The 16,419-nt window shown below is 41.8% G+C and overlaps 1 protein-coding gene across 3 annotated transcripts in view; it reads left to right on the top strand.

The window, feature by feature from the left end:
* SLC25A26 (solute carrier family 25 member 26) overlaps positions 1 to 16,419 on the top strand; it is a 125,783-nt gene that overhangs the window by 81,797 nt on the left and 27,567 nt on the right. For all 3 annotated transcript variants that reach the window (XM_084902690.1, XM_084902691.1, XM_084902689.1), the window contains one exon: positions 4,070 to 4,114. In XM_084902690.1, coding sequence (XP_084758816.1) covers positions 4,070 to 4,114 — 45 coding nt within the window. The remainder of the gene's footprint in view (positions 1 to 4,069; positions 4,115 to 16,419) is intronic.

The following is a 16,419-nucleotide window of genomic DNA, read 5'->3' as shown; positions in this document are numbered from 1 at the left end:
ACCTTGAATACTATTGTATTTTTCATAATTATATTTGTAGATAAAATCTGTATACACTGAATCACATGTACCCTTTTGAAGGAGAATATGGTCATGTAATCCATACCCCATTGTGATATTGAATATTTCCATATCCCCAGGACGTGCTATATGGTGTCTTATCCCAATCTGCCTGCCCACTCTTAGAACTTTATAGAAATGGAACTCATACAGTATAAACGCTTTGTGTCTGTTTTTTTGCTATACATAATGTGTGTGCGAATTGTCAGTGGTATAGCAGGTATCAGTAGTTCTTTTCTGCTTGTTCCTATGATTCAACTGTGTGAATATGCCACCGCTTGTATAGCCTTCTTGTGTTGATGGACACTTAACTATTGTGTTTAAAGCTCCGGTGGCATTCATGCACAAGTCTTATCGTTGACATATATTGTCATTGCGTTTGAATGCATACCTGGGTGGAATTTCTGGATCAAATAAAGACTTAGCAAACCCCCTTTGAAAGTAATTGTTCTGTTTTAAATTCCTGTCAGCCAAATATGAGAGTTGTGGTTGCTCTACATGCTTATCGTCATTTGGTTTTTGTCAGACGTGTTCATTTCAGCCTTCTTAGTGGTGATATAATGGTGCCTCAATGTGTGCTGTAAAAAATATATTTTGAAATAGGGGTAAAATAGATATAACATAAAGTTTGCCATTTTAATCACTTTATGTGTAATCAGTATCAGTGACAATGTAGGGTAACCATCCCTACTCCTGAACGATTTCATCCCCCCAGGCAGAAAGTCTGCTCTCAACAATACCCCTTCCTCCCCTCTCCCTGAGCCCCAAGGAGCCTTCAGTCTGGTTTCTCTTCCTCGGGGAGTTTGCCTGGTCTAGCTATTTCATGTAAGTGGAATCATACAACGTTTGTCCTTTTCTCTCTGGTTTAATATTTTCAGGGTTCATCCATATTGTAGCATACATCAGAGTTTCATTGCTTTTTATGGCTGAATCATATCCCATTGTATGGATATACCACATTTTTGTTTATCCATTAACTTATTGATGGACACAGGAGTTATTGGTTATTGTGGATAATGATGCAATGAAAATTTGTGTACAAGTATATCTTTGAGTCCCTGTGTTTAATTATTTTGGCTGTATAACAAGGAGTGGAATAGCTTGGTCATATGGTTATTCCAAGTTTAACTTTTTGAAGAACCACACTGTTTTCTCAGTGTGTTTTAACATTTCCTTGATGGCTAGTGATATTGAATATTTTTTCATGTGTTTATATTAGTGATTCGTCTATTTTTTTTGATATGTTTGTTCAGTCTTTTATGCATTTAAAGAGAGTTATTCGTTTTTCTTTCTTTTTATTAAGTTTCTAACATTCTTTATATATTTTGCATAGAAATTCCTTGTCAGATGAGTTTTGTAAATATTTACTTCCAATCTGTCGCTTGCTTTTTTACTAAGAGTATATTTTTAAAAAATAAAAAATATTTTAAATAGTCTTAAAATACACTTAACCATTTTAAGTTACAATACAGTTGCATTAAGTGTTTTTACATTGTTGTGCAACCAGTTTCCCAAACTCTCTACAGTTTGCAAAACTGAAACTATCCATTAATCAATAACTCCGCATTCCCCTCTTCTCCCAGTCCCCATTCTACTTGGTTTCTATGAATTTGATTACTCTAGATACCTCATATAAGTGTAATCATACAGTACTTGTCTTTTTGTGACTAACCTGTTTCGCTTACCATAATGTATTCAAGGTTCATCCATTCTGCGGCGTCTAGTGTTGAACAGAGGAAAATGGGCAAAATGTTCATCTATAGAATTCAAATCTAATTCAGGGTGGGGCAAATGTAGGTTTAAAGTTGGTTATGTGGAAAATATAAAATGATTAATAATACAAGATTAAACTGCATTTTGTGTACTCACACTGTATTCCTATGTTCACTCTACCCTCTATTATGTATTAAGTACCAACTTAATGGGTTATTTTTATCAAGGGAAGAATGTTAGTATGACCAGTAACGATAAGTTATAAGACCTTTTTCATCTTATAAATGTGAACTATTTACACTCTTGTTAAACTGTGATACATTTACATGTGGGAGGAGAGAGTACAAAAAAGAACATTAAAATCATCTGTAATCCCTCTGCCTGTTGTCCTCTTGGTATTTTATTACATATTGTGTTCTTAAAAAAATTAGGATTTTGATAATTTAATTGGGAGTTCTTCAGTTTCAGAATGGACAGTGTCAGATGATTTCATGGTTTCATGACAAAACTAAACTAAATTGGACGCCTATTTGTAGCACTTCTCTGTATGGAGTGGGGTGAAGGTGACAAACCTCTCTGAGATTCTAGTTTATCAGCTTAAACTAATCTATCGACATTGATTTTTTTCCCCCTCACTGCCATTTCCTGTCTGAATGGAAGACAGATTTTTCTTTCTGTGGCCACTGTCAAGCCCAAGGCATTCATTTGTTCCAGCAGAATAAAAGAGCTTATGTCAGACTATTAATTTCTGAATAAGTATTTTAGAAGTGACTTAATGCCCTTAATTCATGGGCCGTTAATTCCTTCAAAACTGTGGTCTCACACACACACACACACACACACACACACACACACACATACTCACACACATTCATTCATGTTGTTATCCACATTTACTCTTCACTTGCCAGTGAGCTGAATACAGAATGCTGACACTGGCCTGGTCTGCTTGAGCATCCCTGGCACAGGCCCATAGGTCCGAGGGTGGATCTGAAGAGGTTGGTGGGTGGGTCACTGGAATTCTGGTACTTTTATTTTAGGATATATGGAGGTGGGCTCTATTTTTAGAATTTCGGAACGTTTAAGTAAAAGCAAATAGAGAATACTGAGTGTGAATATACCTGTGCAGATGAATGCACTTGGATGTTTTTAGGTAGAGCAGTAGACAGGGCTCTGGAGTCAGATTGTCTGGCTTCTTCATTCTAGCTGTGCCTTTAGGCGAGTTACACAGCTTCTCTGGACTTCCGTTTCCTCATCTATAAGACGAGGTTGTGAGGATTCAGTGAAATAAAACCTATGAAGTGCTTATTAGCACAGTGCCTGACACATGAAAAGTGCCTGCTAATTCTTGTTACACACCAGATTGTCAATACCTGTTAGGTACGTGTGGTGGTGATGCCCACCGCTCATGCGTCATTCCTGCTCATCACTCTCCTTGCTGCTCTGGTGTGCATATCAGGCACCAGGAGCCTCCACTCCTTCACCATCCATAGGCTGCTCCTTCCTGAGGGGTGCAGCCTCCCAGTCCACGCTCCGCTCCTCTGGCCCCTGCCTCTGCTTACTCCTCCAGTGGCCCTGTCTCCTCTTCCCTCCCCTCCACCTGCCTTGCCCTCTCTGCCCTTCCTCACTCATCTCCCTCTGGGCTCCCTCTCATTTCCTTCTCTCTCCCCTCCTCTCTCTCCCTCTGTCCTCCCCCACTCTTCGCCCTCCAACTTCTCTCCTCCTTCCTCCTCTTTCTTTTCCCTTCTCCTCTCTCTGCCCCTCTTCCCTTTCTTACTTCTCCCTTCCCCTTCTTTTCTTCCACATTTTTTGGACTTTCCCTCTCGGCTCCCTCCCCATTCCCAGCTCTTTCTCCCTCTCTGGCTCTCTTTCCACTGCCCCCATTCCTTCCTCTCTTTTAATCCTAACACTTGGTCTGCTAAGGAGCAGACAGCTCTAGCTCTTAAGCAGAAGTGTGCCACGTCTTTAAAGCTTTTATTACTTGTGATGAGAAATAATCATTTTGTCATTTTGGTAGCCAGGGCTTCTTCATATTGTGCTTCCCTTCCTCTTGCACCACAGCGTCATCTGACCACACGGGCTCAGAAAGCTAGTGCAAAGCTAAAGGCAGTTAACTTGTTTCTTAAACCTATGTATTGTATATAGTAATGTATGTATTTGTTTAATGTTAGCTTTATTATATACATAGTTAAGATGAAATAATATTCTCAGTAATAATTATGGGGTTGTATCGTCATGCTAGGCAAAGTCTAAGCTTCCTGCCTAATTTATTTGATTCTTTTTTTTCTCTTTTCAGATTCCCTTCTCATTGGTCCAGTTTCCTTTGTGGGAATCCTTAAAAGTAAGTTTTCCAATCTTCATATAAAATTGCTTCCTAATTATCATAAATATCCAATTGTTTCAGTTTGTAATAATAGAATATGATATTGACTAGCAATTTAAAAACTCAAAAAATTTTTAAAATATTTTTTTATTGATTTCAGAGAGGAAGGGAGAGGGAGAGAGAGATGGAAACATCAATCATGAGAGAGAATTATTGATTGGCTGCCTTGTGCACCCCCTCCCTTCCCCTCCCCCTCCCACTGGGGATCAAGCCTGCAACATGGGCATGTGCCCTGACCGGAATTGATCCCAGGACCTTTTAGTCTGCAGGCTGACACTCTACCCACTGAGCAAAACTGGCTAGGTCTATTATTTTTAAGAATTGAAAATGTTTTTTACATGTGGTTTACATGCCAATTCAGTCTTTCAAACTTGTTCAGTGTCTGTGGTACTGAGAGATCATCATAACGGCGTAACTGAATCCTCAGGTATTAAGGGAAACTGTGCTTTACTTTCTTCTGTATTTCTTCTCTACCCATAGACTTTTATTTCACTTCCCTGCGCGCGCACTCGTGTGTGTGTGTGTGTGTGTGTGTGTGTGTGTGTGTAGAAGTTAAGGAATGACGATGATGGAGAGCGAAAAGGAAAAGAAGCAAGACCCTGACTGTTAGGCCAGTCCCCTCACCCCCACATCTGAAGGTGGGCAGCAGGAGGCGGGCTGCTCTGACGGTCACCTTCCCTCGCTGCCACCCACAGGCCTAGGAACCCCCTGAGAAGGAGCAGCGTCTGCTGAGTTGTGAGTTAACCTCAGGGAAGGTCACTCATTTGTTTAAAGCAGAAATTTTTAAAAACCTGTCTTTAAATACGCAGAGACATGTTTTTCATCTTCTGATGCAATGATTTTAAATACTGTGGCTCATGCTATGAGCTGTGTGGGTGTCTGCCAGCCTTCTAAAGACTGTGCTAGGAGGGACGTTATTAGCAGAACGTCCTGTGGGTGAGTCCTGCTGTGTAAGACTTCGGCGTTGTGGTGCACGCACACACATCTGTCCCGGCTGCACGGTGCCATGTATACCTCACTGTGGATAATGATCAAAAGACGGTAAAAGCCCTGTTCAAGGGAAAATGGTTGATAAGTGATTAAGCTGTAAAATGGCGAAGTGTCTCGGCGGGCCTTTGGTAACATGGGAAGTAGAGGCCGTACTCCCGTGGCTGAGGGAGCTGGCAACCGTGGTTGTGTGCTCCTGCCGCTTCCCCTGAACAGCAGACTATCCAGGCTTTAAAATATTCTGCGGAGTTCAGAATGTGAGGACAATAAAATGAGACAGAGCATTAATCCTGAAAAGTAAACCCTGGAACATTATGTGTTTAGAAGCAGTTCTGATTTTAAGGAGTAGTACAGATGGCCTAATACAGGTTTTGGGGTCTCTTCTGGTTGTGTTTGGTTTGGTTTTACCCTTTTCTCTGGCGCTTGGTGACAGTGGCCTCTCAGCGGGGTTTCCAGGCATGATGTAGCAGCGCTCCCAGGAGAAGGCCGCATTCCTGGAGCATCCAGCTCCCCCTTTTCACGTGGACAAAGGAACAATGGAGCCAGCAGCTGTCCCCAAACAAGACTCGCTTCATTAGCGTCTCAATGACTGGCATTCACCCCTCGCGGCACTCTAACTTCCTATCCCTGTCTCTGCACAGGAATGCTTTGATGCCCAAAGCGTTCGGAAGCATGGGATTTATTTCTCTTCAGTATTAAGGACATCTGTAGTATTCTTGTTAGTTAAGAAATATGTAGAATTTTTCAGAGTAATCATAGATACGGTAACAATGTTGAGCTTTAACAATTTTCTTTGAGCAAATGTTAAGATGCTCTAGTTGTTTTTTAAGTTGAGTTTATTGAAGAATAATTTTCAGATAGCAAGATCCAACCTTAATAAGTGTACATTTTTTTCAGTATGTTTTTTCCCCCCAGTATGTTTTTATTGATTGGTTTGTGTGGGGGTTTTTGAAAAAGAGAGAGAGAGAGAGAGAGAGAGAGAGAGAGAGAGAGAGAGTAAGGGAGAGGAATAGAGAGATGAAAACATCAATGAGAGAGAAACATTGATGGGCTGCCTCCTGCTCACCCCCTACTGGAGATTAAGCTCTCAACCTGGGCATGCGCCCTGATGGGAAATTGGACTGTAACCTCCTGGATCATGGGTCTGCACTCAACCACTGAGCTACATTTTTCTGAGTTTTGACAAATGTTTATTACTGCCATCATAACCAAATATGTATAGAATATTTATAGTTTTCCCTTTCCCAGAGTACCATATAAAGAGAAGCACACACTATGCATTTTGTACCTGGCTTCTTCCATGTAATGAAGCTGTTGAGATTCATTCATGGCTTGCCTGTACCAGCAGCCTGTTCCCAAGTAGTGATCTGTGGTGTGGATGTAGTAGTTTGTTTATCTGTTCACTAGTTTATGCACACTTGAGTTTTCCTGTTTTTGATGATTATGAATAAAGCTGCAATAAATATTTGCATGGAGGTATCTGTATGGACATATGTTTTCATTTCTCTTGGGTAAGTGCCAAGAGTAGGGCCGCTGGGTCATAGGGAAAGTGTAAGTTTTGTTTGTAGGGAACTGTGAGCTGTTTTGCAGTGGCTGCCACTCTGCAGCAATGAGGAGCATTCCAGGTGCTCTGCGTCCGTGCCACCGCCTGTTATTAGAGTCTTTACAACACTTAGCCATCCCAGTAGTTGTGTACCGGGATCTCATTGTGGTTTAATTTGCAATTCTTTCAAAGCTAAATAATGTTGAGCATCTTTTCATACAATAATTTTTTTCTTTTTTTTTTTTTACAAAACACCCAAATGTGAAATCATAGTGCTTTTTAGAAGTAGACAACTTTTGGCACTTGTTTTATTTTTGTTTATGATTTTAGCCATTTCAGTTTGCTTTTGCAACTATGGAGAGGTTGTATTATATGAAGGTTTCTCTGTTATGCTTATGTGAAACAGAATCCAGACCTTTGTTCTGGGCCAGGACTGAGCGGCTGCATGCACGGTGTGCGGTGAGGAAGCCACCTTCAGCTGGGACTCCTCGGCGTGGAATCCAAGGCCCCGCCTTCCTCTCCAGTCCTCTTGCTCTCTCCCAGGTGTCCTCCAGGCATACCACTGGTTGGTTTCAGACACCAACCTAAAATCTGTCTCCTCTTTGCCTTTCTCCACGAATCATTCACCAAGTTAGGTCGACTCAGACTTTTTGGAACCTGTGGCCTCCTTTTTATCAGATTCTTATTACCTTGTGCCTGGACTGAGTTAGCAGTTGCTCCGCCTTCTCATCCATTCTATGCATTGAATTTGGGTCACTTTCTTAAACATCTTTTAAGTTCTCTGAAATGTGTAACTTTCTAGAACTCTAAGCCATCAAGGGTGTCCATACTTCTCCCTGTCTTCCCTCTCCCATCCCACCCGCTGCCCCAGCTCCCTCCCCTGTGCCTTGTTCTGCAAAGTCATTTCCCTACAGCCTCACTGCCACCTCCTTTCTGAATCTGCTCCGCGGGTCCAAACATCATGCATCTCTTAAAGCTGTTGCAGTTCTTTCCCTGCTGCTTTAAGTATTTGACTCCAGGATCTGAAGACTTACCCTCACTAACCAGCATAGTCTGTACTGCTGATTGCTATTTAACCAGGCACTAAATTTGTTTAAAACAAAGCCTTAGCGTGTTCGAACAGGGCTTCCACCCCTCCCATTAACACATGAGCGACACACGCCGTCCATGTCCACGTGCTGCCTGCTCAAGCGGACGCTGTCCCGTCCACGGTGCTGGGCGGAGGCACAGCCATGCCCTGGGAGCGTCTTGTCTGCTGGGGCTCGCTCCCACAGACACGCCATCGCCAGCCTCCTCGTTTCTCAGACATTTTATAGGACGAACACCTACAGAAATACTGTAGGTGACAATGCTAGATGCCATGAAGAGGAGGGGCCATTAGAGGAGGTAATCGTATCCGGAACTTCCGAGAAGATAATGTCCACTTCGATTTATGTTGAGTTTGTACCTTTCTGGCAGCCTAACAGGAAGATAAAGACCCACGTCACTTCTTATTTGATCTCGTCCCTGGACTTTGGCGCCACCTCCTGTGGAGGACCCTCCTCAGAGTCACAGCTGCTTTGGCCAACTTCCTAGCAGCCATCCTCACCCAGATGCCAGGGAACCAGAGCTCCTGGCGCTGATTCTGCTCCGCACCTGCTCCTTCCCGTGTCCCTGTCTGCGAACAGCACAGAGTGTGCGTGCTCACATGGAAACCCGAGCAGTGAGCACAGCTCTCCTCCCCTCACGCCCGGCCCTCAGACGTCCCCCGCTCGGATCTATACATGCTTCCGTTCCTGCTTCCCTGAAACATCTCTTCCCAGCAGCCATGGTGATCTTTTAAAGAAATAAGCCAGGCCATGCCACTCTGCTAAAACCCTTCCATGCCATCTCTTTGAAAGACGAGTAAAATCGAATTTAAACTATGACTGACAGGGTCCTCTGTCACCTGGCCTCACTGACTGTCCCAGGCCACACACCTGCCACATTCCAGCCATGTGTGTCCACTAACTGCACTGCCCCCCGTGGGCCACTCCTCTCTGTGCTTTTCAAGCACCCAGACTGGTACTTACCCCGGGCCTTTGCACTGTGCCCTCTGCCAGAAATCCACTTTATTCATTCCTGCTGCATTTCATCACTGAGTGCCTTCTGTGGGCCAGGCGTGTTCTAAGGAGATACAGTGATGAAGAAGACTTATATACTCCCTCCCCTCAACCAGCTTTCATCCCAGCTCTTCCCCCAGATTCTCTCATGTCCTGCTCTTTGTTGTTACCCAGACCTTAGATCAGTCACCTCAGAAGGCATTTTCTGTCCACCCCTCTTCAGAGTAGGACTTTCTCTCCTCAATAATCACAATGGCTAACATTTTAATAAAAGCTTAGTTATGCATGTATCATCACCTGAATACATACTTTATAAAAAATCAGCCATGTCTTGAGTAGATGTTACTAGTATATGCCAGGCACTGGCGAAGCACTATACAGCTAACCCATGAACATCATGGGGTCAGAGGCACCGGCCCCAGAGAGTTGAATATCTGCATATAACTTAAGTTGACCCTTTGTGTACAGCGATTGCAAATACTGTTTTTGATCTGTGGTTGGTTGAATCCATGAATGGGAAATCCAGGGTACAGAGGGTTAACTATATTATAAAAATCCACGTCGCCCAGCTTGTGTGGCTCAATGGTTGAGCATTGACCTGTAAACCAGGAGGTCACAGTTCGATTCCTAGTCAGGGCACATGCCTGGATTGTGGGCTTTGTCCTCAGTAGGGGGCTTGCAGGAGCAGCTGATCAATGATTTTCTCTCATCATTGATGCTTCTACCTCTCTCTCCCTCTCCCTTCCTCTCTGAAATCAATAAACATATATTTATTTTAACAAAAATCCCCGTATCAGTGGTCCTGCACAGTCCAAACCCATGTTGTTCAATAGTCACTTGTATATTCTTTAGCACCTCGTTCACAGCACACACCACCCAGGGAGCAGCCTTGCTGTTATCCCACTAAACAAGGAAACCGGGTCCAGAGAGCCTGTCTTTCATCCAGCAGCCGAAGTCCTCGGTTTCCTGTCCAGCACCCTTCTATAGGTTAACGTCGTCAGTGATAACCATAGTCATAAAAACAACGTTGCTCAGCGTTGCCGTGTGCCAGGTGCTGTGATAAGACTTTCCAGGGGTCAGCTCCTATTCTTCCTCACGGCAGTTCTGTGAGGCAGGTGCTGTTTGGTCCTCCTGTTGTAGCTGAAACGGAAGAAGAATTTGAGTGCCTTGTCCAAGGCAGCAGGATATTAAGTATTAAGGGGTACATCCGAGATTTGAACCCAGGCAGTCTGACTCCAGAGTTGATGTTCTTAATCATTTTACTTCTAACTCTGCACACAGCTCATGATGTCTTTAATAATGTTTTTGCTGTTTCACGTGCCAAAATTTTGCTCAAAAGTTGATTTCATATTATATCATCACATTAGCTTATTTAATGTGTTTCTGCAAATTGTGTTCATTTCTTAACTTGATGATATAAAGCTGAAAGCCCTGGCCACAGGTTTCTCAGACGGGCCCTCCCACACCGCCCGGTCCTGGGCACGTGGGCAGGGACTGAAGTGCTCGCTGCGCAGCCAGCCCTGACCCGCCACGGGCAGGGAGAGTGTATGGCTGAGTGGAGGCAGACCACATTCTTCCACGTGCTTTGTTAATTCCTCAGGGTCTTTGCTTCTTGGAGGAAGGAGTTTTGTCTTACGATTGTTTATATTTATGTTTACATTCCTTACGTCTGTCTCCTACATAGCAGGGCTGTAACTATTTACTCATGTTTGAAGGCTACATTCTTTTTCAAGTTCAGTGCAAAGTTGGATAAGTGTAGACACTGTTTTATTTCTAATTAGTTCCTTTTAGAAGTATATTCAAAACTATAGCATAGAGGTTTACTCTTACTGAGCTTTACATAAACAATAAGCATATTTTGAATGGATATAAAATTTCTTGTAGAATATCATTTTTTTTTCTGTTGTCTAGGTATTCAAAATCAGTGGACAGTACAGTGTAAAGGGTTGATAAGGATGCTGGTAGGTCTAAATAGTTTTTCTTCTAGCCACAGGGTGTTACAAATTTGCAAAGCAGAAACTAGTAGAATTGCAGACTTTAAGCTCAGATGCAACTTTGAAGCAAAATTAAAGTAAAACCATTTTGGTCATGTAAGATTAATATTGTGCTGATGATTTCCTAAGATAAAATCATACTTTCGTAATAGAAATCAGGGACTGGTGGGTTATCATTTCAACTATGGTACAGTGTATAAAATAATTAGATTTTTCATTTAAATTTTACAAATATTTTTAAAGGCCAATACCTTATAAAAGCTATGTTTTCAAGTTGAGGAGTAAATGGTGCTTGTTTATTGTTGATTCCTGTTTTATTAATTGTTAAAATGTCACTCACCATCCCATCCACAACAAAATTCTCCCAACCTTTACTAATATAAACAAGACAATAGTGCCGGCTTAGCGGTTGCTGGTTGCTCAGTCTCCGGAGACACACACACCTCAGGAGGCTGAGGGAATCCGGAGTCTGCACGGACAGGCTCGGTCAGGGCACAGGCCCCTGGAAAGGTGTATGGAAGATTGAGAAGGAAATGAGCAAAATGTGTGTGTGATTTCCACCCCACAAGCTGTGCCCTAAATGAAATATAACTTGTTGAAAACAATAGAAAATAGGAGAAAAGTATTTATTATGTGTCCAGATCGCCAGTGAGTCAGAGTCTCAGATGCCGCTTAAGGTTTTAGCAAAATCACATAATGAAACCAGCATCTTTTAACAATTCAAAAACTACAAGAACATTTGACTTCTTAATTTGCATCCTGGAAAACATGGGACACTTCATGCAAAAGGAAAAAGAATTAGAGTCCCACAGTGTCCTTTCATTCAGTTTATAAAAGTAGTAGGTAAATTTTTCCTGTTTCCAGGGCTGTTAAAAGAGAGAGATCCGTATAAGAAATGTGAGAACTGGAAGGATATAAAATTCCTCCTTTTAGGTCAGACTCCATCAGTAAGCGAAATGTTGAGAGTATGCTTGCATTTGATAGTTTTGCCGATTAAGAAAGGAAAAGACAGGAGGTAATAAAGACAGGTGGTGATAACCAAGGAGGAGCATCATGGGAGCCAAGGCCTGAGGGGATGCGTGGAGAGCGGTGGCTTCTGTGCTGCTTCCTCTCCAGCTCCGCATCCACACCTGTGAGCCCGCCGGCCCCTGCGTGGAGCCTGGGGTGCAGCCAGCGGGATGCCCATCGGTTCCTTGCAGGTTCTCTGACTTTCAGCTGAAGGTCAGATGCCAGGCCCTGTCTTCCCTCCTTGTCCACACGGGGTGAAATTACCGGCACCGCGTGCATCGCAGGGTTCATGGGGGCACCGGGCTGGGCTGCCCTCTTCGTGTAGGAGACGCTGCAAGGCCTGGGGGAGGAGGGTCTGTCCTGAGTCAGGAAGGGAGAGCTTGTGGAGGCCAGCGAGAACAGGGGCTCACTATTTATATGTTTTGGTGCCGCTGAGGTTAGAGGCTTGTCAGTCAGTGTATCTGTTTCTAGATGAATGGGGGTTGTCAGTGTAAGTCCCTCAGTTCTTTCATTTTAACCATTTTTTATTAAAACTCTTAAGAAGATGGTTTTGTATTTAAACTTAGCAAGCTAGGTGTGCCTTTGCAGGCAGAAGTATTAAAAGTAATCACACCTATTTTTTGTTGTTGATTCACAACCAACATCATGAATATCAATTACAATAATCTATTTCATTATAACTGTTACTCAGTGAAATATTTATATTCTTAACATGAATGGGACCTTTGTCCCTAACCCAAACTAATAGGACATCAAACCATAGATCCAGGAAACTCAGAGAACCCCTGTATTTATTTATTAATCAGAATAAATACCTCTCCAATAAATCTGGCCACACATCCCCTGAAATATTGCTTTTAACTATAAAACCTAAATATTACTGAGCAGACTCAGCATTTGAACTTATCTTGCTTTTTCTCAAGAATAATAAATGAAATTTTCTTTAATGACCAGCAGTCATTCATTAAGACCTTTTTTTTAAATTCTCATCATTTCCACCTTACTTACTTAGAAGGCAAGTATTAAACCAACATGCAGTTTAACAACAACAACAAAAGAGCCACAAATCAACCTACACAAAGTTGCTGTTATGTAACTTGCAGTTGAAATAAAATTTTCTATATTTATATCTCAGAATAGTTTCATTCCAGTTGCCATTATAACCAAAATAAGCCTGTGTATTTTAAGTGATCTGTAGTTATCAGTTAGGTATATCCAATTTTATTTTATTATTATTTTTTAAAGAAATGCATCTTTTCCTTGGCAGATATTTTTTTTTATTTTTTATTTTTTATATATTTTATTGACTTTTTACAGAGAGGAAGGGAGAGAGATAGAGAGCCAGAAACGTCGATGAGAGAGACACATCGACCAGCCGCCTCCTGCACACCCCCCACTGGGGATGTGCCCGCAACCAACGTACATGCCCTTGACCGGAATCGAACCCGGGACCCTTCAGTCCGCAGACCAACGCTCTACCACTGAGCCAAACCTGTTTTGGCGGTATATTTGATTTTAATTACGGAAATGATTTCAATAGGAGAACTGATTTTAGCCTTTAGCACTTGATTATATTGCTAGAACCACTTATGACACAAATGACAGTTTAATTGTGGTTCCCAATTATATTTTATATTTTCAGCTTAAAACTTTGCTTCAGAAATCTCTTTAAAATATATTAGTATATGAGCACTTCACAGAGAGAGCGTCCACTGAATTGAAAATAAAGCTTTAGGCAGACGTTGCTTTGCCTTTTAAAGTCTGTGCAGCAGCCACAGGACAGGGCCCCAGTGTGTGCGCACGGACTGACAGCAGGGAGACCTCCACAGGGCATTCTTTTCTGTTGTCTTAACTGAAGTATCATCTGATGTCATGCATTTGGAATTGAGTAGATGATTCTGTACCTGTACCTCTCCTTTTCCCATGAAAAGCATTTGGTAAGCTTCATGTCTTGAAAATGGGAACACATAACTACTTTTGAATACAGCAGGTGAAGTCCTAAATTTAAGTTTTCCTGCACTAACGCCCAAACACATAATTTTTAAAGTTATTTGTACATAAGATAATAATCCACATTGAGTGGGTGTCTTAAAGTGAAGAGGGAGCCTTTTCTTTATGCTATCTATCCTTAAATAGAAAATACCCAGCCCAGCCTCGGGCTCCTGGCTGTTTTGTGGCATTGTGCCTGGGGTGTGCTTTCCGTCCCCTGAGTGAGTGAATGCTGGGCTAACAGCTGTTACCTGGGCGTCAGGGCAGCCAAACTGCCTCCTGCCATTCTCCCTCTGGTAGGCCTGAGCAGAGAGTGCAGAAATTAGAATGCCCTGGGTGTTTTTGTGGTGAGACCACGGAGTCGTCAGGATTTGGTCTCCCAGCGTCCTCATGGATAATAGGAATATCCTTAATCAAAAAAAACAGGCTGGTGTTTCAAAATCGCATATCTTAAAGGCTTAAAACAGTGGTGTGGTGAAATTCACCTGAGGTCTGTAGCTTAGAACAGTACCCACTTTAATCTCCTGATAACTATACAATACTATCTATAATAATAAAAGCATAATATGCTAATTAGACTGGACAGCTGAACGATCTTACAGACAAAGCCAGGGTTGCAAGGGCCAAGCTCCTTGCCCAAATTGTGTGCATCGGGCCCCTGGTGGTTATATAAGATGTCAGCATTAGGGGCAGCTGTGTGAAAGGTCCATGGGACTGTACTATTTTTGCATAAGTTTAAACTTATTTTGAAATGAAATTTTCTGAATTTATGAGCTCTTAGGAATGTTTTCCAGTCAATCTATGCTAAGGAAACTTAAGAAAAAATGTAGGAACTAAGCTATGAACCAGACACCAGGGCAGCACTGAGGACAGGTGAGCACGGAGCGGGCTCTCTCGGGGCTGGGGGCTTGCAGCTCAGCCAGGGTCATCCTTGACTGTTGTCACTTAGTAGTTGACATCCCCAGGCAAGAGAGAAAAAAATCAAATAAACAAAAAGCAACGCAGAAGCAAAATTAAGAACTAACTGCCAGCCTCATTACTGTACTGGACATTTCTCATTAACATGAGATATGAGGACATGCTCATGGGCTCATCCAAAATCTTATTTTTTAGTTGAAAACTGAAAGGAAACAGGGCATTGAATTGGGATAAATAAGCAAATATGGCCACCTGTTTTTTTTTGGTGGGTTTTTGTTGTTGTTGTTGTTGTTGTTGTTGTTTTCTTACTTCTTTGGTACTAACTTCCATCATATGATTCTTCATAGGTGGACACACTCTCCGTGCCTCACCTCCCAGGCCCCTGGTCATTTGTCTGCCTCTGCACGAATGGTCTTTGGCAATGGAAATGCTTAGGTTGAGAAATTATGGCAATTTAAAAATCTCTGGTGTTCAGATAGGCCTTTAAAAATCCTCCAATAGAAACCCACATTTTAAAAACAACTTTTATTGACATCAAGATATTCTGTGACCTAACCTGCATTATTATGGAGCTGCACTGTGGGGAACTGGGCATGACGTGAGGAATCTTAGAATGTGGCACGTCTACCATTCTGTCTACAAGGCCCATGGCTTTGGGGGAAACCGAACACCGGCTCCAGCTCCCCTGCTTCCTCTCTGTGACCTCTGAGCACCCGCCCACACCTGTGTTTGTGGATAATGGTACACACTTTCCACAACTAAGTGAGAAATGTAAACTCTTTAGCATAGATCCTGCTTGTGCTCGTTACTCGGCAAGTGGTAACGAATATTGTCAATAGTAATCACTGATACTGTTGCCTAAGCTATATTTTTTATTCCATTTTCCAATCTAGTCTTAAATTATTTGAAGTCATAAACAGTATTTACAATTCCAGTGAGTAACCTTTCTTGTCTTCCAAGCCATTTTTCGTTGATCACAATCCTCTGGACCCTCCACATATGTGGGCAAATGTGTCACTTCAAAATTCAGAATTCGTATATCGTACTTTTTATTTTGTTCTTATTGGTGGTGGTGTTCAGTGAATTTGAAGTTGTTTCCAAATGAATAATTTGTACATAACATTCAGCTTTTTAGCTTGGTCTCAGTGTATTTTCCAGAGTTTCTGTACTTGGACAATTCCAAGAGAAAAACAGCAACATACTATTTAAAGCAAGTTGCTTTAGGCATTGACATAATTTGTTCACCCACTCGAATATTTTAGTAATATTCATGTGAAAATTATGGTCCTTGTGTGTAAGTAAAGTGTCTCATAAATGCCATTGTATTTGCAATCAAGACAACTATAACTTACAGATTCAAGTCTAAATGTTTTTATAAGCTATCTCATTCAGACACTAGTTCTGCTGTTCACTATGGTTTAACTTCTCTAAGCCTCAACTTCCTGTCTGTAAAATGAAGATAAAATTGCATAGACCTCAGAAGATTGTGGTTAGGAATGCATGAGTCAATGTATATAAAGTGTTTAATTCTATGTAAGTGTTTATTGTGGTTACTGTTATAGTCCTTATTTTTATCAAGCTCTGTGTTTGCCACTGAAGTTTCTCACTTGATTCTAAACCATATTGTTGTAGAGAGTTTTTTGGGTTTTGTTTTTAAGGTACTTATTAGTATCCTTTTCAAATATGAAATGATTTTTTTTTAATGTTCTTAGAGTAAGTTATTCTGGTAGGTGATGACGGAAA

This window comes from Pipistrellus hanaki, assembly GCF_964339955.1.
Source record: "Pipistrellus hanaki genome assembly, chromosome: 13".
NCBI lineage: Eukaryota > Metazoa > Chordata > Mammalia > Chiroptera > Vespertilionidae > Pipistrellus > Pipistrellus hanaki.
Note: the sequence above shows the minus strand (reverse complement) of the source record. Positions and strands in the feature narration are given on the sequence as shown.